Below are 23,527 nucleotides of genomic sequence, written 5' to 3' on the forward strand. Positions count from 1 at the left end.
TAAGTATGTAAAGCAGCTGTTAGGCAGATGTGGCAAAAGTGACAAAGATGGCAGTGTGAACGAGTATAGTTTGGGAAACGCTGTGCCAGGGAAGCTGTGATGTGTTGGTTTAGAAACCGGGGCTCACACGTCTTTGCATTCATAGCAGGGAAAGCCTTTCCTAAGAGGGTAGTCTTCAGCCAAGATCAAGGCTGGATGGTGTGGCTGGGAATTCCAGGGGCTGTGGACTCAGATATCCTGGGTCCAAGTCAGCATCTCCCCTCTGCCAGCTGGAATCTTGGGACAAGTTGGCTTCTCTGAAACTTCATGTCCTGAAACCCGAAACCTAGTACTAATACTCCCTTTAGAGGACTTTTTTTTTGGGGTGGGGGGGTGGTTTAGGGAATTGGGTCAGGACCGTTTTGAGGACTCAAATTATCTTGGAATCTAATGCCCTACAACTAGTCCCAGAACACTTCTGTGATGTTTGGAAAGTTCTTGAGTAAATATGTACTTAGGATGTGTGCTGAGCTCCAGGCATTTTCAGGAACAGTGTTGAACTCCTAGGAAAGGTGTAATCTCACCCCTGGCCTGGAGGTCCCCTCCTTGGAGGGCTCTGTGTTTAAGCCTCTCAGAGTCCTCTTCCCGGGGAAGCCCGTAGAGCTGTGCCAGCAGTTGCAGCCACCAGCAAGTCGTGCAGTGATCTTTTCGCCAATGGTCCCCAAGGCAAGGTCTTTTAATTTTTAGATTCCCAGATGGCTGCCCCACGTACACAGCTGTCACATTCTGCTCCAATCTAGATGGCAGCCAATACGGCGCTGACATCAAATGCATTGGAAAAGCCCTTTTCTTTCTAGCCTCTTGCTCCATCAGTTTCCACAAGTTGAACAATTTGCTTATTAGGCTATCCATTTTGCTTCACTTGGTAATAAGACATTCATAAAGGTACAGCAAGATTTTTATTGCAAAAACCAGTTTAGGTGTAAATGGCCTTGCACCTTTCTAAGGTATACTGATAACATTGTACATATGCTGGAAAAAACCACAGAGAATGTGTCCTGGAAATGACTATGGACCTTCCCTCCTGTGTCCTCTTAGCTGGAGCACTTTGAAATCATGACTTAAGGATTTTCAGGATATATGCAGTTTTTGCCTTATATGCCAATTTTTGAACACAATTCCATTAAGCTGTAATTCCACTAGGATTTAAGTTATAGTGAATGTTAAAGTTAATTTTTTAAAGTGGAGTAAGTTGATGGGAAGTAGCAGGATGCAAAGAATTACCAAATGGTGACCCTCCTTCGGTGCAAGTTTGGATCCGTTTTTGAGCTAGCCTTCTAGTAGTAGTTGGCAGAAAACACCTTTTTTTTCTAACTTGCCTGTCTAGTTTCTCTCAGCCGAGTCTCACCCTAGACCACGTACGTCATGGCGGCCAGTTAATAACTGGTATGTTGGAACGCATTTCAGAATAGTGAGAGCAGCCTCTTCCTTTTGTTTCCAGTCCTCTGGGGGTTTAGGAGTTTGAAATGTTCCTACATGACACTTCGGTGAAACATGCCTGCAACTGGTGCCAGGCCAGTGAGCTACAGGGTGGGTTGGCAGTTAAGGGTCACAATGGGTTGAAAAGATCATTGCCTAAGGGAGGGGTAGAAGGCTGAGCGGCTGCTCTGTGGAATCCAGACTCAGTATGCTCTACCTAACCTCGCTGGTGAAAAGTGATTTTTCCATTACTCAAGCTAAGTGGTTCTCAAGCTCGCGTGGCACAGAATCACCTAGAGATGATTTGGGAGCCCCATCTCAAGGTTTGGGTGCTGGTGGTCCACAACGTGGGGAACCACCCCTCTATATGGCAGTACTCACTTGGCAAAAGCAAGTTGAATGGCTCCCAGGGAGGTGTTTCGGGCGGGGCATTCCCAGCCTTTGATAGATCATTTTCAAATCTGGCACTTTGTTCCCTCCTGAAGTACTGTGCGTCTTCACAAGTGGGTAGGCATTTCGAGTAGACAGAAACACAGCCACAGGGGAGAAAAGGAGGCAGATCCTTTTTTACTTGGAATTTAAGAGGGGACAAAGAGCTATTTGCTGAAGACCCTGCACTGCTCAATGACAAGGGACCAAAGATGGGACAAGAAAATGCTTCAACGTGCTGAAAAGGGAGAGAAACCATAGTGCTACTCAGTCTGAGTCTGGAACTCATGGCCACAGTAAATTTAAAGGGCAAAAAGTTCTCTGGAATTCTGTTTTTCCTTGTTAAAAAGCAAATCTACAGGATTATTCAATCTACAGTTATAGACCTTCTCTAATTAGAAGATGGCAGAATGCCAGTTTTTATTTCCAGATTATTCCAAAAGCAAACAGTAGCAACAGCATTTTTTAAAAATGGCTTTTATTGAGACACGTTTAGGGCTTCTGCAACATTTCTACTTGGAAATCTTTATTTCCAGTTCTTAGGTGGCTAAACTCTTTTCCACATGCCAACAAGGCCCACTCACACCACCTCAGCAAGGAGGCATACTCGTCTTTGTTCAAATGTCCAACCTGGAACGTCCCCCCACCCCGCCCCACTATTTTGCACAAGTCTCACTAGTACTCCATGTAGGACTCCTAAGCCCAGGCTAAATTCTTCCTACCTTTTAATTAGGCAGACTAATTTCAAAACAAATGTGAGATGGCTTAAATGCAGCTGGTATTACTGTCCTCAAGGGAAAGAGACCTTCTCAATCTGTAGCATCTTAACTTGGGGACATCCTGTCCTAAATGGTGTCCACAGAATTTATAAGCTGTATAATGGATTTAGAGTAGCTCCACGCCAGCCCCGAACACCCTAAAGGGTCTAGTCTATTTTTGTGCTCTCTCCTGTATTGTTTTTGAGAGGCACGACTTTACATCTTACGGGAACGTTGGTCAAAACCTTTATTCCTGGGTAGCAAAAGCATTAACAAGATGAACCCTCTGGGAAGAGTCTCAGAAATCATGGAAACTAGCCACTTCAGAACTCTTTAGGCCAATGTCCCTGGGAGGTGACTGACCAGCCTCTGCGTGGATTGCAGCATCCATCCCATCACTGTCGTAACTGCCAAAAACATCGGCCTAATTCTGCCTCTTTGTAACTTTCTGTTCTTTAGTACGGGGTCGCTCTTGGGAATCCATGCACAGTAAACGCACCATACCAGCTCCTTGCATCTTGACAGCCCTCCAAATGTGTCATCTCCGAAGCCTTTTTCTTAACGGCAAGATGGTCCAGAGAGTTATAACAAAAGCAGAAAGAAGTTGACTATTTAGTACAATTGTTCCCATTATAAGGTGAAAACTAACATTTACTTCATTTAGACAAAAGAACACCAGGGCATTAAGATTCTGCTTGCAAATGAATGCTAACTTATGTTTACATCCTTTTATCATCGAGACATTTACATATATAAGCAGGCTCTGCTCCTCAACAAAAGGGGACCTGAAAAAACTCGAGGATGTTTATTTTAGCCAGTAAAAAGGGAAAAAGACAAAAACCAAACCAAAGAATTTGCAACAGGTGCCTTGAGAGAAAGCATTCTTTATGCCAACAGCAAATCTTGGTCTTCCACAAGTTTCCTCAGTGGCTGTACCTCCATCTCTGATGAAAGAGAGCCATGGCATCGACTGGCACAAGACATAATGGACACACAGGACTGTAATGTGTAATAAAGCAAATATTTACATTAAGCACAATACAGCAATTTATTTAGATGCTTAAAATGAATACAAAGGGAAATAAAGATCACAAAATTATACATACTACAACAGTGTGTCATATATTAGATGGTATAAATGACTACACCAGGGTGGTGTTTAACTAAAGATAAAACTAAATATCCAAAAGGCAGCAGTCATTGGTTTGCTGCTTCAACACAACACACTTTCATACAGATCTAAAAGGTGTCAAAATTAGTAGCTGCAAAGTCAATTCTTGCATGTGATTTTAGCTTAAAAGATTTCAGAAAACATCTGAAATACCAGTTTTTGTTTTTGTCAGCTGTAATGTCAAGGATATTCAGAACAAGAAAAATTCTATAATACAAGAGAGTCCAGATATATATCTTATGTGGCTGGCCTCTGTTGCGAGATTGTACAAGGTTATGTGCAAAAACTAAGTCTGTCCCGAAGTCCACACTAGCGTAGTTTCAGGCTTTTGCTAGGTCAACTAGATACAGCGCTTATTAACACAGCAAGGGCAACACTAAAAAAAGAAACAAATCTATGATGGGTACACAATAACAATATCATAAGCATCACTTGAATAGGTCTAAAAGACTGTACAAATATACATTTCAACTATTCAGAATGAATACATGAAAAAAAATCAATTTCCCCGAAGTCTACTATACACATTGGACTGGTAGCTTGTACGTTGGCCCTACACTACCGTTTGAATCAAGAGAACGCTTCTCAAGGACATCCAACCAAACATTTTACAGAGGGAAAGACATGTTGAGAAGGCAGATAAACCTCTGCTTTTTCTCGTGTGCGTTCATGAGCCCCCAACTTACTGGTTTTTCACATTTAGTTACTGTGCCTGTCACAGCACGTTCTAAAGCACGATCAGCCAATCATGTGTCATAGACTTAGAAATAACCACTTGGATCAGAGTGGCCACATGTCCCCACAGCCTGATGACCCAGCACTCAAAAGGCAGTACCAGTTAGAATACAGCTTTGCAGTCATACTGAAAGGAGAACAGAGTTCCAGGCTGCAGCATTTGTCACCAATGCCAGAGAACCTGGCCCTTAAGCCTGTTGGCTGCTCAGTTTAACTCCGGTCAAGCTGCCATGCATCGGCTCAGCTACTCCATCAGTCATGTTGTCAAACTGCTCCCCATCCTCACTGTCAATTGTGCTATTCTGCCACTCAATCTGTGGGTTGGATAAGCGCTCATCATTTTCAGTTGCATTCTTCCATTGTGACTGGTCCTTGGACCAAAACCCTTCAACTTTTCCATAGGAACTATTCTTCCATTTCAACTGCTCTCTGTCACCTTGCATGGTAGCCTTTTTTTTGGCAGCTGGCTTACTGCTCCTTGCATCTTCACTCTGGGAAGACTCATCGGACCAGGTTCCTGTTTTCATCTCACATGTGTTGTCCTCGAAGTCTGACACCTGTTGGGAACCAGGGCCGCTTTCAGATGGAGAAGCACCATCTTTCCACTCGACAACATCATCTTGGTCCACCTCACTATCAGAGGCGTCATGCATTAGTTTGGTTGGTTCCTCAGTCAAATGAATAGTTTCATATTTTGAACCATCCTCCTCTTTTTGGTCTAGCTTCTCAGACTCTAAAGCATCCTCAGAAATTACCTTCTGTATGTGTTCCTCTGGGTTATCATTAGGGATTTTAGGCTCAACTTCAAAAACAGGGTCAAAAGGGCTATCACTTCCATTGGATTCTTCTTCCAAATTTTCAAAACTGTCTGAGGAACTGTCATCTTCCTTCCCAAGGTTGAGCTTTTTGTCAGCAGTTTTACTAGCATTGACTCTGGAATCCTTCTCATCATGATTTTCAAATAGCCACTCAGCATCAAAATCCATCTCATGCTTAACTTTGTTTAATTCTTTCATGTTGAAGCCCAGTAACACACCAGGCTTATACTTTTCACAGTCTCGGACACACTTCTTCCTCTTGTTACTAAAATGGGAAGCAATGTCACTCTTCCACAACCATAAACTGGCCGCCAGCTTCTCAATTTCTCTCCTGGTGGGATAGGGCTGCTTGTTGAAGTACTTTGTCAGGAAGCTTTTCCTGGCTTCATAGGAATCATCTTCATGACCCTTGGGGTCCAAGGCTAAAACAACAGGCTCCTCAGGCTTCTCTTCAAAGAAGCTGGGCGGATCGCTATCATCATCTAACTTTCGCTTTTTCAGCAAGGGAAATTCCATTTGCTCGTAAGTGCGCTTCACAGGTGCCAGGCCTGGTGACTGGTTAAGCCGAGAGGGTGCATTTGTCTTATCTTGGCCATTCTGGGTCTTTCCGACACCCCTGCAGTGGACCAGATGCAGAGTGATAGTCGAGGCGGTCATGTTGCTGGTATACACGCCAAGGCAGTGGATGCATTTGTAGGTGAGCTTTTTCTCCACTGGGTGAACCGTCTGAATAACTTGGTGCCTCTCTCTTAAGTGATGTGCAAGTGCATCAGATATGGGTCCTTTTAGGATGGAAAAGCAAAGAGGGCAAAGGGTTTTCCCGACATCCTTTTTATAGGGCACTGCAGCTTGAGGTGAACTTTTAACAGGGATATCTGCCTTTTCCTGAACTTTTGGCTGTGGCTTTGGAGGGACTGGAGGGTTGTTTTGGGCATGGTAAGCAACAGATTCAGCAGGGGCATCCCTCAGGTTGTACGTAGTTACAAGGAGATGGATGTTAGTGTGACTGCCCTGCTGCAATGTCAAATCAAAACTCAGAGTAGAGTCTGTTTTAGGTCCCATCTCTTCGTCAATGTGAACCATCCGCATGTGTGCCGCCATCTTTTCCACATCATTGAAAGTTGAACGGCAATATGGACAAGACAGACCATGAATTAACATATGGTTGAGCAGAGTGTCTGTGGGCAAATAGCGATTACAGTAGAGGCATTTGCTAGTAAAATTGTGTATTTTCATAATGTAGTTGGCTACTGCTGGGACTTTCTCAGCTTTATGTTCTTTTTCGAAGTGCACACTATAGACATTTTCAGGAAAAAGCTCATTACAGATTGTACATATTTTCCACTTCTGAGTTGAGGAAGTATTGGGTGGGGGAGGGCCAGTGGCAGCTGCAGTAGGTTTGGAACTGGACTGACCTAATACTCTGGATGCCTGTGACTGGGAGAGGGAAGGAGACTTTAACTGGCCCGATGAGAGAGACGAAGCATTTGGAGACTGCAGCGAGTATCTTGCTGGTGCCTGGGTCCTCTGCTCTGACCCAAGTCCGTAAGATCTTCCATTTCCACTTGGAAGTAACTGCTTCACAGACTGAGACTGTTGAGGGATGGAAACTGGTGCGTTGCCACCTAGACCCAGTCTCATTGACTGACCAACGCCATAGCCCTGGCCTACAGATTTGACTCCATAGTTGTTCTGCTGTAGGTGAACATTAGACATCATGTTGACTCCTGTAGAATTTAAGTTAGGCTTTGGTATTGAGAGTCGATTCACCATCTGCTGTGATGGTAAAGACCGGACGTTTCCAGAAGCGAGGGAACCAATTCTTGATTGGAGTCCCATGCCCTTCTTGTCTTGAGGTTTGGGAGCAATCAACATCAAGGGTTTGGATCGGGGAACCACCACATTTGTGTGCCCAATCATGGCAGTGACCTGATAGCCTATGCGTTCATGGTCTTCAATGACATGCTGTACCAAAGCTTCGTAGGACTTTGGCATGAAAAGGCATCGCTTGCAGTGAATACTACTTTCTTCCCGGGCATTTGTGCCTAAGGGGACTGCACCATTGAGTGATTTTTCTCCTGCCTTTGCTATGTAAGGTGCTGCCACATGCTGAAAATGTTCCCTGTAAATGTGCTTCCTAACTATTTCATAAAGAGGATCTCGGTAAGTGCACTTCTTACAGTAATAAACAGCTTGCTCTACACTGTCAGCCTGCTTAGGTTTAAGGCCATCGCTTTTGCTTTTATCTTTGAAAGTGCTGAGGCTGCTACTTGGTGCGCTGGCGTTTGGAGCATGAAATATTTTAATGTGTGTTTCCAAAGTCTTTTTGTCTGCATTGAAGGTACAGTAGGGGCAATTAAGGAGAATCCTATTTTCAAAGTCTTCACTATGGACATTCCGGAAATGACTTTTGTAGGCAGAGAAAAATTTTGAAGAAAATGGGCAAGCACTGCAGCAAAAAGGTTTTGTCCGATAGTCCTAAAGAAAAGACAAAAACTGGAATCAGAATGCCACTTCAGATAAGCAGTAACAGGTTTTAGGCTTTTTTTCCCCAGACAGTCCTTTAAGAGACATAATGCTATTTTTAGAACTGAAACTCTATAATGCACTGAGATTTGAGTATCATTTTTTTCCTTTTGCAAAATGCAAAATAAATTTATAAAATATTCAAATGAGAAAGCTGTTTTAAACTAAACACTTGTTTTGGCATCGCAGTGTAAATAAAAACTCCATTCAAAGTTCTTCCTCAGTGTTTTTAGAAAAGACCAGAGTCACATTCGCTCATTGGTTTTAGAGAAACCAAAGACAAATGGCTTCAAGAGAAACGTTTTAGTTAGAAAGGATAAGAATAAGCTAGCTGAAATCACTACAATTACTCTGTGAATTGGTAAGTTGCTGAAGGCTTCAGATTCACTATATAGTAAAACTCAGGGCCCAGAGTGTTGTAGTGCAATTAGGCAATATGATATAAAGACACACCTTTGATCCTCCCCATCAGGGAAAAATTTTCATAGAAAAAAAAGGCTCATCTTCAAAAATCTCAAACATTTCCCCCCTCTGATCAAAGCAGAGTATAGTATTCACGTTTCACTGAGATCAAAAAACTAATGATTTGAAAAGTCGGCTTTCTTCTACAAGCCATGCTGTTCCTTCTTAAGCAAGAGCAGCTTCAAAAGAAGTAATGAAGTGACAGCTGCTTTGATTCAAATTAAGAAATTAAATAAAACTTTCCTACAGACTGTGAGGAAAGCAAGGTGTTAAAAAGCCAATAAAAAAGTAAAGCATTGCAGAATATACTGGTATCAAAGAGCAACTTACAGAACCATGCTCATTAACATCTGTGCAGCTGGTCCTTTGAAGATAGGTGAAACACAACTTTGGTGAGAGGTGATCTTTTTTCCCCTAGAAACCTAAGAAACCTACCTTGTTTCAGATACCAATTCGAACCAAAATGAAATACTCTGTTTTTCCTTAAAGCTCAACCCTTCTTTAGTATTTGTAAAACTGAATTAACTAAGTGATGTGTCCCACTGGAAAGCTTTCATATTTTAAGACTGCTGGTTAATACCCTTTCTTGGGGTATTTCTAAGAAAGAAACAGATGACTATATTATCACATTTCTGAGGTGGATTTTAAAAGTACTGATTCCCTGCCAAGTATATTCCAACAGATGAATGGATCAATAATCCAGAATTACTACAATCACTTGAAATAAACAGTGGTACAGTTTGAATTGATAATCACTTCTCCCTGTGGAAAAAAACATCACCTATAACTCCATTTTTGTTATATCATCACCTATTGATATTTGCCGGCATGGCTGGTGCCCTTGATTACCTAATACTGTTTTTAATTCCAATTTGTAAAAATTAAGCTGCACCACTCTGCCATCCTACAGAGTCACCTGTGCCATCCCCCACGTGCTGGCTTAGGCTACCCGGAGAGGTTGGGTGACAACACAGATGAGTAAGAAAACGTAAATGGAAGTAAGAGCCCTGTCTTCCCTTCTCTAGAAAAAAACAAGGATTGCAACACAGAAAAATGATGGATACCCTAGATGAACAGAATGCTGGAGGGAACATTTTAGAATTAGAAGAACCAAACAACTTTTGACAGGGGTTAGGGGAGGAGAGGGGAATGCTGGTGTACAGTGGGCTTCACAACTTTTAAGTAACAAACTTTCCTATTCCTCTTACACTTGAAGTTTCAGTACAATGACAAAAAAAAGACCAAAAGTTCTTCCTAATTTTCCCTACCTCTTAGGAAAATATGAAACAATCAGTTTCAACACTTCCCACATTAGGCTGCTGCCTACAAACAGTGCAACACCATGAAAGATGCAGAACTGAAAAGGGAGGATGCTTCCTTTTGGGGAAGTCTCCTGTGCCACTTACCTGGTTTTTTGTAAGTGAAGGGTCCCACAGTCCTACATCCTCCCATGTAGTGTTTTTCAAATAAAAGTCATTAGGTTCAAACTGTTTAAAATCCTAGAAAACAGTGAAAGAAGTTTCAAAAACATTGTATCAACTCTAGCTCAACTTTACATATAAATCCTATCTCTAACTAGGGTTGGGGAGATGCACAGGAAAACTGACACCACCAAGAACTAAACTAGGATCGATAGAGCTCTTAGGAAATACAAAAGGGCATATGGATGTAACATTGAACTTTTTATATCAACTAAACATTCCCCTAATGGTCACCATGTTTCCAAAGAAACCACTGGAAGTTCTAAGTAAACAATTCAGCCACATATTAATACCAAAGCACCCTTCGTAAGAGTACTATAACTCATCAGTTGTAATATTAGAATGGAGTGTAAGAGAGCAACGTTCACTTATAGTAAGTACTACAGATGAGATAGTCTGGTTCTGTGCAAGAAAAATCTTTTGTGGGAGGTGGGGGTGGGGTGGGATTGGACTGGAACGAAAACTCAGGATTTCTCAACCCCAAAAGGAGGAAAGCTACTCAAAGAAAGCAAGTAGTATTATGTTAAATTTACATTCTTGTGTAAAAATTTGATCCCCTCCATCCTGAGACAGGAACATAAAAAGTTTTATGGTAAAATTCGTCTTGTTCCTAAAAGGGTCACAGTTCAGTGTGGAAAATCAAGTACACATATATTCCAGAGTACGTAGTGGGTGCAATAATGGGAGGAACAAATCAAATGCAGGATAGAAAAGGTACCTTTAACATTTGCATTATTTATTCTTGTGAAGATTACCCCACTGCGTGGGAAGTAAATGGACTGTTTCATCAGGCAGATCTACCTGAACTTGAGGGATTGAACTGCCACACCAGGGACGACATAACTAGAGAAACCCAATTTTGAGAAGCTTCAGTCTTCATGATATACCCCTAAAGCAGGATTAACAGGAACCAGGAAAAGAAAACCTGTTGCATGAAGGAAATTGCTTTTTTACTTTCAATTCCATCCGAACATTTACTGAGTGCCTGTTACATGCCCAGCACTGTGCTAAGTGCTGAGGATACAAAGATGGACAAGGTAGTTACAGTCCCTGGCCAGCTGGAACTTAAAAGGCTAGTGGGGAAAACAGCTTTAAACGTTTCTTTCCAATCAGAGGTTGTTGATCAACTAACCACAAGACCTGGAGGAATGAGATCTAGAAGAGGAGACCACTGCACTGGCTATCCCACAGGGATGTTAATAAAGCTCATAGAATAAAAAGGCTAGAAAAACAGTTTGTGAAGTCCAAACTGTTACCTAGGGGAAGATAATAGTCTACGATGGGTCAAAAGGGCCAACAAATGCTCAAATCCCAAGGAAAGAGACAACAAGCACCCAAACCACCACGCCTCAAAAACCAGAAGGTCAATCAGAACATTCAGGCATATCAGAATGAGAACAGGCTCTGGAGTCTCACAGACAGACCCTGCCACATGCTCAGCTGTGAGGTGGACCTATTTCTTTACTGGTTCTTCATCTGTAAATTGGAGATAAGAATTCCTATATCCCCCAGGGGTTGTTTTAAGGATTTGAATTTAGAGACCATTTTAAAGCACCTAGTAAAAAATGACTGACGTGGTACGTCCTCAGTGGTAACTGCTTTTGCTCCAGGATGCAAAGATGAAAAAGCCCATTTTAGGGAGAAGGGAACAAGTTAGGCTATTTGAGAAAGCTCAGGCAAAGCTAACGCTGCAGTTAAAATACAGCATCACCCCTAAGAATTAACGATCCTGGCCACTGACACAAAGTAATGGATCAGAAGCTGAGTCATGTTAAAATTAAAAAATCACATGCTACTTACTTCTATGTGTTCTTTACAGTATTCCAACCCAATGTCACTAAGTATTTTTTTCACAGTTTTCCGGGCTTTTCTTAAACTGCCAAGATTGTTGACAGGAAGTTGGAACATAGTTTCTATTGGAAAAAAAAATTTAAGTCAAGTCAAAACATGTACAACTTGTGATATTTACTAATTCCACTGATGGTAGGATCACAAACCCTGGCCCAGTCTGACAAAAAAGGTGAGTAGATATCCTTATCCAGTATGTTCTGAATACTTAAAGCAGGCAGGCAAAATAAGTACTCTCTGATCTTTTCTATTTTTAACAGGACATTTTATATCACAGGTAACATGAATCTAATGTGGCACAATTCTGATTAGACTTTTAAAAAACTAGTTTGGTGATGAGCTTATTTAAAGTTGAGAATGAGGTTTATATACCAACCGATTACTTTAAAATCAAGTGTGAGTGCTTTTCTCCTTGTGATGTTGAACCTCTGAAAACAGAAAAATGTTCACCATTTCAGCATTATTACCACATAATTTTGAGTGCCAGGGGAAATAAGTTTTTGTTGTCTGGGAGCTACCCTGCGTATTGCTGTGGTATCGGTAAGTTTCTGCACACCACCCAAACGAAAGACAAGAATGGCTGTGTAACTTGCCCCCCAGCCAGCACCACACCTGGACAAAGGCACTCACTAATGCCACGGAATGAATGCTGAGACGGGGAAAGCCGGGCACTCAGCATCAGAGCAAATAATAACTGTTACAGACTTTAGGGAGTCCCTTTTGAAAAATGAAAAGCTTATGCGTGTATGAGGGAACTGAAAAATTATTTAAATGACCCAATACATTAAAGTAGAAATTTAGATCCACTTTCCCAAGTTCCTTAAAAACAAAGGTTAAGAAAATAAAATTAATAAAACTTGGGCAGCTGAGAATTTGTATGGCTTCCAATGTGACCATAAATGTTTCCTACAAAATAGTGTAAAAACTAATCATCGACTTAATAATCCAAATAAATTTTGCAGGATGTAAAGTAGTTCTAAAAATCAAAAACAGGCAGAAACAAAAGCCAATGCATCTGGATTTAAAATTTAGTATTCAATACATGCAAATCTGGGTTTCTAATTAATCAAGGCTGTCACTGAATAATACCACTACCATCTGTAAACCACAATCATAAAGTCAACTAATCCACATGTAATAAGATATCATGTTACCTCACTTATTATTCAAATCCAAACATCAATATTAACTACGAAAACTGGAAAAAAAAATGAAGCCTACCAAAAAATCCCAGCAACTTCTAGAAATTCTAAATCTGGATATGTTACCAGAACTTAGTATACCTGAGGCCAAAAGATGAATGCAGTTCACTGCAAAACACATCCTCAGGATGGAACTCCTAGCTATGAAGCATGACTATGGTGTCCTCTGTACTCTCTGCCATCTAATAATCTGCATATCGTTTAGCTAACAGACTTAGAAGTCACTTCTGATACAAATTAGTGTGCATTCAAGGCCAAATCCATTATTCCTTGTGGAAATTTTATTGCTAAATTGTTCTGAACCATCTTTTTGATGGTTTTTAAAAAAATCAGTTAATAAACTGATTAAAAAGAAAAAACTAGGTTCGCACAAACTAGGTCATTTAGAGAGAACCACCTGATAGACAAATGTTTCAGAAATATAAGAAAAGTGTTCCAGAAATACAGGAAGTATTATAGGCTAATTCTGAAGAGACCAGGCATCAAAATGAATGTCCATAAACACCCAATTCTGAAAAGAGACATTTTGTTTCTCCATTCATTTTATCAACTCTCCATGGGCCAAAATCCAGTTCTTCTGGAACATCCCGTGTGAATCCTGTTTCACTTCAGAGCACAGACATGCCCCAGAGGCAGCCCGTTCTGGCTTTCCCTGCCTCCTGGATGAGCACAGCAAAACACACACACAGATTTGGAAATGCCGCCCCCCCTTCTATACAGAAAACATCCTAGGGAGCCAAACTGCAGCTCAGGACAAAGGAAAACCCAGTTTCCTATGGAAAATACCAGGTGTTCTAAGTGCCCACCCACAGCTAACAAAGTTGTTTCAAGACCTCCAAGTGAAGCACCTCGCTGCTTCGTTGTACCCAATTTATCCACCTACGGTTCTGAAAAAGTAAGAATATGCTCTAAGGGAGCTTAGTTACAAAAAACTTATTTATAGAAGGTGATATTTCAGCAACAGAATAAATCTTGAGTTTACTTATTTGAGTTGAATTAAACAGGCTTATAAATAAAATAGTGACATTGCTTATTGGAAAATGCTACAAAAAAGTTATTTGTTCTATGATTAGCTAGGAGGAATCCAAGTTAAAGTTTACATCGGGACTTCCCTGGCAGTCCAGTAGTTAAGAATCCACGCTTCTCCTGCAGGGGGTGCGGGTTCGATCCCTGGTTGGGGAACTAAGATCCCGCATGCCGTGCAGTGCGGCCAAAAAAAAAGAGAAAAAGTTTACATTGAAAAATGTAGAATATTCCGAGTTCAGGTTATAACTGTCTTCATAAGCAGGTTTCTGACATTTCTAATGACCTTGCGAATTCTATCATCTGCCCCTTTCCCCAGATGGAGGCACCCTCCACCGAAGCCATTTCCAAGATTTTGTCCACCTGGAGCTAGAATAACACATTCATATGCGTTAGCATCCTCAAAAGCACTTAAGAGATTCTTCTGGTTTTTCGCTTGTTAAATAAAACACTTCTCTCAGTATATAAAGCAGGTATGTAGTATAGGAATATAATAAGCAAAGAAGGCTCCCTCCTACTCCCATCCTCCATTTCCTGTGTATACTTAAGCTTTTCTATGCCTGTAACAAGCCAAACGTTCCTTGTAAGAAAGTCTCCAACAAACTCTTATCAGTTAATGTTAGACATTATGGGTGATAAGAAAAAGAACTCAAGGGCCCTATGTCGTTGTTTTTTTTTTTCAGCCCACCACCTGCTGTTAACAACTTCAAATCAACAGCTGCCTTCAGGGTTCACTGATGTTACCTATCTGATTCTTGGGGCCCACACCTTCCTATTTACTCTGTTCTTAACTGAGGGGTAAGGACAGAGTAAATAGGAAGTTGACTGCCTGAGATTAAGGGGTGTTCCTCACTTTTGAATAGGAAGAGATGAAAACAAATTCTTACAATCACTACTCTTAGGGAGGAAGATGTCTTACAATAATGTCAAAAATTGTCTAGAGATGGGCATTGAAAGGAATGCAGAAGGATGGGATTACTTTCCACATTTGTCCCCAGTGGCTAAACCTTTCTCTTAAGCCTCCTTGGCTATCAGGATGGCCATTTTGACCAGGTCAGCACCATTTTCCCAACACCAAGGAGAGCTCCCTTCAGCCAAACCATAAACTTCTCAGCTCATGGCATAAAAAAGGGAAAAACATCCAATTTAATAGAACGAAACCACTGTTCATCAATCATTTTTGGAGCACCCTGCCCATTAATGTGCTAGAAACAGAAAGTTGAACAGGACACAGCTCTTCCCCTTCAACAGTCCATCGCTTCTGGGGTATACAGCAGGCACTGGGTCACTGGAGTAAAGATGCTTGCTTCTCCCTGCCCAACTTCCTCTTGGAGCCACTCCTGCCGCAGTGGAGGTGCTGTCAGTTAAGAGGCCCTTCCTCCACCGCGCGTATGACACAGGTTAACCAATTAGTGTTCTATCTCTGCAGACACTGGTTAATACAGACCTGGACATGTGCCCCAAACAGGACGGACAGTGATGATGCGAAAAGCACAGAAAGGGAAACACTCCTGTTGATACTGCTTAAGGTCCTCAATCTAGCTGTGCCTGAAAGACAGCGCCCTTGAACCATCCCTCCCCCAAACTTTTCATAAACAAGAACAAACACATGATCACTTTTGCTTAAGTTTTGGTTCATGTTACTTGCAACCAAAAGTTCTGGTAGACCCACTGTGTAGTGGGACAGAGAAGAGGAAGTGAAGTGAAAAAGTAAGGGAAGATGGGGAATTTTATGCAAAACAATTATTCTTGTGAATTGGGACTAGTAGGAAGAATAGGAATTTGTCAGGGAGATACAGTTATTCTGAAAGAGGCGTTGGACCATTGTTTCATTAATCAAGAACACTGTATGGAAAGAGTAAAACATTTTTGTAAATTCTGAAAGATTTTGGGAAAGCTCAAACCCATTAATAATGGAGTTAACGTCTGCAAGTGTTTTATTAACTGAAGTTAAGTAACTTTTGGTTAAGCATATGCTACCTGATGAACTAGACTTAAATTATTGTTTTTTGAGAATGATTTAAATTCACTGTTGAATAATTCAGCCACACTCCTTATCAATCTTCAAATTATACCCGCACCTACTAATTAGGGCCAAAACATTAAAGTTTTACCAATAATCCTGGCCAAATTCCCACTCAGAAAGCAATTCCTTCCTCAGAAAGCAAGAGTCAGACGGCTGAAATGAAAATCTGAGATCTGTAGCCATGATGACTTAAAACCATATAAAGTAGAATACGTAAGACTGATCAAATACATGTACCTCTTTTCTCACCAAATACAAAAAGCAAAAGTACTCGTTTACACCAAGTACAAAGAGGGTAAATAAAGGCAGAGAGAACCTGTCTCACGAGGAAATAACTAGAGGCCGAATCTGTATAGGAGGACTGTACAACGATGATGATACAACATCAATGACTGTGAACTTCATTTAGGCAAAGAGGTCATTAACTGAGAAACGTAATTATAATCATTTATGAAACCAGAGCTCTGCCAAAAGGCTTGGATCTAGTCAGGGGCTGTACTCAGGCTCATCTGGGTCAGGAAGATGGAGGGGAACCCAACAGATGACAGGACTAGTTTAGCAGGCTTAAGGCAAGATTTGCAGGACCTAATGTACCAATAGTCAATGGGGCTTGTCTGTGTATCGCAGTCCCTCTGCAAAGCCACCATATCAAGGATGGCATCATTTAGTCCCTGTTTTTAGGGGTAGAAGAAAAGTATTTATAACTGTGCCATCACAGAAAGTAAAAACAAAACAACAAAAAGAACTCCCGTAAAACCCAATCTTAAACCTTTGACTAGGCACAGATAATCAAGCCAGGAGAAAAAAAAAAGCCTCCAAATCAAACTTCTACAGATTATATTTTAAACGACTCCAAGTATGGATCTAGCATGGCATTTTCCAGTATACAAATTCTTCATATTTTTACGTGCATTCTTGTATGTTTCAAGTTCCTAATAAGAACATATGGTGCTAATTTAACATGCCAGTAAATATGCCAGTAAATACGGTAGTGTGTCCTAGTTTCCATCACCTGCAGGCATAACCCTGCTACTTTCTAATATTTGGGAACTGAAATTTGAACATATACCAGAATGACAACTACTGCATCAGTTATACTGTGAATGCAAATCTAGAATTTTCATAGAAAAAACATTTCTAACACTGTACTGAGAGCTAGACCAGGATAGATACTTCTTCCTGCTAAAACCTAAACACAAGTTACTTAGACTAAACCAGTGGTTTCTACCACCCCACCTGACCTTAAAGGGGTGAAATCCTTGTTTTTAAAGAAATCTTAGTTGAAATATAAAAAAGATAAAAAGTGGAGGGAGGGGCTCAGGTTGATGGAAAGAGGAAGAAGGAAAAGTTCTCCATTTCCAAGTAGCTCCTTGAAATAGTTACTTGTCTAAACTAAGCTCATAATGCAAATTTATGCCAAGGTGGCAGACTACTGAAATGTAGAATCTGGACCTAGTGGACAGTCAACCAAAGCATGATGTTTGATGGCTACAGCAGAATTCCAATAGTTCACTGAAAATCTCCCCTAAATTACAGTTTGATCAGAATATGGTTATAGGAAGCCCACAGTAAGCCTAAGGATTAGAATATAGTATATACTCTGTTGTTTTTTAAACATTTCTACATTAAAGCTGTGAAGAAAGATACAGCCTCTCTGGAAATACCTTTTTGGTAGGGGGTGGGGGAGAATCAAAGGCTGGAAATGATGCCATTACTAGTGAAGGAAAAAGGCAGCAATATTTTCTAAGTTAATAAAAAATTAGGAAGACATTCAAACTACTACAGTATAAACAATTTCATTTTTGGTACATCATCAACCCAAATTAATATGTAAGAAATTCAGATCCTAAATACTTAAAACAATACTCCACTTAATGCTGGTGCAAGTATTTATATAATCCACCCTGGGGGTTAAGAGTCAGATATTTGAAGTTTCTTTAAACCACTGATCTAACTAAAAATATTAAGTTATGCTATTTTCTAAGAGACGCAGGCATTTTAAGAAGATTTACACGAAGAGAATCAAAGCATCAGTTACTTCACTGCTACCCATGATGGCACTTAAAAAAATCTGTGATATCTCTGTGGATTTTGAACCCATTAAGTTAAAAACTATTTAGGCAGAAAGAAAAAAATCATTCCCATATTTCTGCTGTTTTCTCCTCCTGCCACCCCCTCAACAACATATTTAATACCTGTCAATATCACTCACTGAGTAAAAAAAAGTGTGGTCACTGTAAAACACTTTCTTTTTATAACCAGCAAGTGTTTATCTTTCCTGACTATTCTGGGATCCAAAGTGGTGAACACAGACACCTTATTTGCTTTTCAGGATGTCACTAGACCTACATTTAAATTAAACCAGATGTAAAAAGCTTTATGTAGTATTTGTATTTGAAAAAAAATGAACCTTGTAAAGTCTTTCTAGAACAACCCTCCGATGAGTGAACACATCAAGACCCTAGAGCCTACATTCAGTCTGGAAGCAATCACCCTACTCAATCTTTTTCTAAAACACAGTTCTGAACAGAAGCAGCTTATCTTTCAATTTCCTATAAGGCTTTTGGCAAAAGACCTTCTGGATGCCACAGGCTCTTCACATAAAGGCAGCTCGGTCTCCTCCTTTTCCTCTCTTCCTCAATCCCAAATACCACGAAACAAGTAATTGTCTGACTAACCAGGGGCAGAATGCTCTTCTGGATTAGCAGATAAAACTGTGCAGCATGACAAAGGTAAAAAAGCAAAGTTTTAGTCTTCCCTCTCTTCCATCTCACCAGAAAATGTTCAGCAGTGTTGAGACTAAAAAAGGGAGTATCTGGAAAGCCCAGAAGGATTAGAAAGAGAAACTACTTTGCCAATGAAGACACACTTACACCAAAAGCTAAATTTAAATAATGAACATCAATTATGTTGCTTAGGATAATCATATTAGAACACTGTTAATAAAGACAAGAAGCAGGCAGGAAATATAACTAATTTTTCTTCTGTTCTTAACTACTAACTGCATTAATTTTTTACTATTCTTTCAGTTTGGTAATAAAAGAAACCCAATTAACTGAGTAGAGTGTCAAATATAAAACTGTCTCCACTTCAGAAAAAAAAGGTTTTCTTCAAGTGTTTAACCAAATCAATTATTAAATTCCTTATAATTAAGTTTTCATAACTATTTCTTTGGTAGGCAGACTATATTTATGCAAGGCAAAATGAGTGTATTTATCTAAATACAGCATCCTGTACAAAAATGTTTTATCACAGTAATACTTTTGGCCACTTTCTATAAACAATGTGTGAATCCTTTCCACAAACAACCCTGCTCTAAGAGACTCTCTGCCTGATTACTTTGTGTGAGGGAAGCACAAACCCCACCAGGCAGCTTGTCCCACACTGGACGGCTCTGTTCACAAGTTTACTCTTTACAATGCTCTGTAACCTGCCCACAACTCTCAGTTCAGCTACAGACGTCTAATTACAAAGCCACCTAACAGCCTTGCAAGTTTTTAAGACACTTCCTCCTTCCCTCTCAAGACTTCCCCTTCTCCAAGTTAACCATGCTCAGTTCTTTTCTTCCTTCTGTTATCGCCTACGCCAATCTCCAATGAACAGGCTCCAGTTGGTCAATCTCTTTGGTGCCCTGAATAAACTGTTATTCCAGATGTGACATAATCAGGTCAAGTGGGACAACACTTCTCTAATTCTGGATATTATTTTTAAATTAATGCTCCTAAAAGGTGCATTTGTGTTGGTGGCAGCCACTTTACACGTATAACTACAATCAATCCTTTTTTTTTTTTTGCATATGTGCCGCCTTTTTCAGCATTAGCTGGTTTAGCTGATGAGAAAAAGATATGCTATTCTGAATCCATGTCTGGTTAGGAGAGAAATAACTATCAACAATCTTTAAGCATCTTCTCAATCGAAGGGGCATGAACATTCTAATTCCAAAGTGAAAAAGAACAAAGTACACGCCTTAGGAAAGCCAAGAGATTGAGATTCATATTCCAACTAAAATCAGTTATGAAAAAGCAGCACTTTGAATCACTGAAAAGAACCTGGGGTTTTGCCTGATCTAAACTCTTCTCATTTTACAGATTAGCAACTGAGGTGAAGCAACTGGCTTAAGGGTGATGAGCGTGTCAGTGACAGAGCTGGGCCTCAAGGTCATCCCCAGACCTAGAATGCGGTGTTCTTCCCATTACCCATGCACATGAAGCTCTGATCTCTGACATTAATTAAAAGTAAACAACAGCATGTTATATACACACATCTGAAAGTGCCAGAACTTTAATACCCAAGGTTGAAATAACCATAAATAATTCAGCCAGGGCTTCCCTGGTGGCGCAGTGGTTGAGAGTCTGCCTGCTAATGCAGGGGACACGGGTTCGAGCCCTGGTCTGGGAAGATCCCACATGCCACGGAGCAGCTGGGCCCGTGAGCCACAATTGCTGAGCCTGCGCGTCTGGAGCCTGTGCCCCGCGACGGGAGGGGCCGCGATAGAGAGAGGCCCGCGCACCGCGATGAAGAGCGGTCCCCGCACCGCGATGAAGAGTGGCCCCCGCTTGCCGCAACTGGAGAAAGCCCTCGCGCGAACCGAAGACCCAACACAGCCAAAAATAAATAAATAAATAAATAAGAAAATCCTTAAAAAAAAAAAAAAAAAAAAAAAAATTCAGCCAAACCAGATCAAGTGGAGATATGGAGATTAAGAATACACACACATATCTCAGGTCAGATGGTCCCATCGCATCCAAAGAAGTGAAACATAACCTCAGCTCTGAGACCACTTGCCCTAAAGCGCTTTTAACATCACCGTGGATGCCAACAGTCACTAGATGGTCACATCTGACGGATATCTTTCTATTCAAACTGTAATGGTAATATCTTTTTTTTTTAATCAAAAAAAAAAAATTTTTTTTTTAATGTTTTGGCTACACCGTGCGGCATGTGGGATCTTAGTTCCCTGACCAGGGATCAAACCCATACCCCCGTAGTGGAAGCGAGGAGTCTTAACCACTGGACCACCAGGGAAGTCCCTGTAATGGTAATATCTTGCAAAATGAAAACCACAATTTTAGAATCCTTCAATAAAACAATACCTTTTCAAAAAACAGATATATCCTACGTCTCTCCTATTGATAATGGACCAGTTATCCATTATCAATACTCAAAGCATGGTCTTCTGAAAATTGCTTGGGAAAAGCAGAGGCTTTCATCTTTTCTTTTTCTAAAGGGCAGGGGTAGGCAGGAGACTAGTCGCCTCTCAACTAACTACCTCTTAGTCTCCTTTCCCCTGCCAAATTCCGTTCATTCTTGTTACAAAAGCAATTGAGAAATGAAAACATATGCCCACACAAAAACTTATACACTTATGTTCTCAGCAGTCTTCATAATATCCAAGAAGGAAAATCAACCCAAATCTCCATCAACTGATAAATGGTTAAGTAAAACATGGTATTGATACAATGGGATATGATTCAGCCATAAAAAGGAGTGAAATACTGATATATGCTCCAACATGATGAACCCTGAAAATATTATGCCAAGTGAAAAAAGTCAGTCACAAAAGGCCACTTATTGTATGATTCCGTTTATATGAAATATCTAGAATAGGCAAATCTCAGAGACAGAAAGGAGATTAAAGTTGCCTAGGGCTGGAGGAGATAGGCGGGGGGAATAGAGGGTGATTGCCAAGGGGTACTGGGTTCTTTGTGAAGAAAATATTCTAAAATTAATTGTGGTGATAGGTGCACAACTCTGAATATACTAGAAAACATTGAATTATACACTTTAAATGGGTGAATTGTATGGTATACAAAAGATATCTTAAGCTGTTAAAAAAAAAAAAAGCAATTAGGCCTAGTATAAGATTACAAAATGTAGATAAGGCGAAGAACACAAATAATTTTACCCAAAGACAATAGTAAATACTGGGGTATACTTATCCTTCCAGATTTTATGCATGCATAATTTTCTTAAACAAACAACAAAAGGAATAGATGTTTTTCAGTATTTACTCAAGCAGCAAGAAAACCAATGTTGCTTGAAAATTTTATAAATTCATTTTTATTTTAAGAACTACGCTTTCCAATACGGCAGATACTAGCCACAAATGGCTATTAGGCCCTTAAAATGTGGCTAGTCTGAACTGAATTGAGGTGCTTTAAACTTTTATTGTGCTACCATCACCGCCATCCATCTCCACAACTCTTTTCACCTTGCAAAACTGAAACTTTATCTCCATTAAACAGTAACTCCCCGTTTCTCCCCACCCATCTGCACCTGGCAACCACCATTGTTTTGCCTCTATGATTCTGACTACTCTAAGTACTTCACGTTAAGTGGAATCAAAATATCTGTGCTTTTGTGACTACTTATTTTACCTAGCAACACCTTCAAGGTTTATCCAGTTGTAGCATCATGTCAGATTTTCCTTCCTTGTACGGCTGAATAATATTCCATGCTATGTATATATCACATTTATCCATTCACCTGTTGGACACTTTTCCGCCTTCAGCTATTGTGAATAATACTGCTATGAACATGGGTGTACAAGCATCTCTTTGAGACGCTGCTGCTGGATCACATGGTAATTCTGTGGTTCTACCATTTACACTCCCAACAGTGCACAGTGTTCCAGTTTCTTCACATCCTCACCAACACTTTTTTTTTTGACAGTAAGCATCTTAATGGGTGTGAGATATATTTTCATTGTAGTTTTAGTTTGCATTTCCCTAATGACTAGTGATGTTGAGCATCTTTTCACGTGCTTTTGGGCCATTTATACATCATCTTTGCCCATTTGAGATACGCTTTTAAGCATAAAATATACTTAGGATTTCCAAGACTTAGTATGATAAAAATGCAAAATATCTCATAAATACCCTTCCAAAAATAGACTACATGTTGAAATGACAATACTTTGGATATATTGGATTAAAAATTAAAATTTAATTTTGTTTTTTAAAAAAGTAGCTATTGGAAACATGGATAAACCTCAAAGAGATTATGCTAAGCAAAATAAACCAGTCACAAAAAGACAAATACTACATGATTACACTCATATGAGATACTAAGAGTAGTGAAATTCATAGAGACAAAGTAGAAGGGTGGTTGCCAAGGGCTGGTGGGGAGGGGAGAATGGGGATTTACTGTTTAATGGGGATAGTGTTTCTGTTTTGCAAGATGAAGAAAAGTTCTGGAGATGGATAGTGGTAATTGCTGCACAACAATGTGAATATACTTAATGTCACAGAACTGTATACTTAAAAGTGGTTGGTTAACACGATAAATTAACTTTATGTTATGTATATTTTACCACAATTAAAAATAAAGTTAAAAAAAAAAGTGGCTACTAGAAAACGTAAGACAAGAGTAGTGAATATGGAACCAGATAAGGCTGCTTGTAATTTTATCAGCAGGGCAGTCTGGGTTCAAAATCAGAGACATTTATCCCTGATGGGTCTCTTTGCCAAAACTATGAATATTAAGCATCTGTTAAGACTGTTTAAGATTCTTTTGGACAGGACAGATCCTCCAGAGCAAGTCCTGGATGTAACAGAACAATTTTGAAGGCCTTTACAAATTTCCAGACCA

General features: G+C 40.2%; 1 protein-coding gene across 3 annotated transcripts in view; it reads right to left on the bottom strand.

Annotated features, from left to right (window-relative positions):
- Positions 1-3,668: 3,668 nt before the first annotated feature.
- Positions 3,669-23,527, bottom strand: part of ADNP (activity dependent neuroprotector homeobox) — a 30,874-nt gene continuing 11,015 nt past the window's right edge. For all 3 annotated transcript variants that reach the window (XM_057529528.1, XM_057529527.1, XM_057529526.1), the window contains 3 exons: positions 11,639-11,751; positions 9,764-9,856; positions 3,669-7,847 (listed from right to left, as the gene is read on the bottom strand). In XM_057529528.1, coding sequence (XP_057385511.1) covers positions 4,740-7,847; positions 9,764-9,856; positions 11,639-11,746 — 3,309 coding nt within the window. In that variant the 5' untranslated portion in view covers positions 11,747-11,751 and the 3' untranslated portion in view covers positions 3,669-4,739. The remainder of the gene's footprint in view (positions 7,848-9,763; positions 9,857-11,638; positions 11,752-23,527) is intronic.

The sequence above is a fragment of the Balaenoptera acutorostrata genome, chromosome 15, assembly GCF_949987535.1.
Source record: "Balaenoptera acutorostrata chromosome 15, mBalAcu1.1, whole genome shotgun sequence".
NCBI lineage: Eukaryota > Metazoa > Chordata > Mammalia > Artiodactyla > Balaenopteridae > Balaenoptera > Balaenoptera acutorostrata.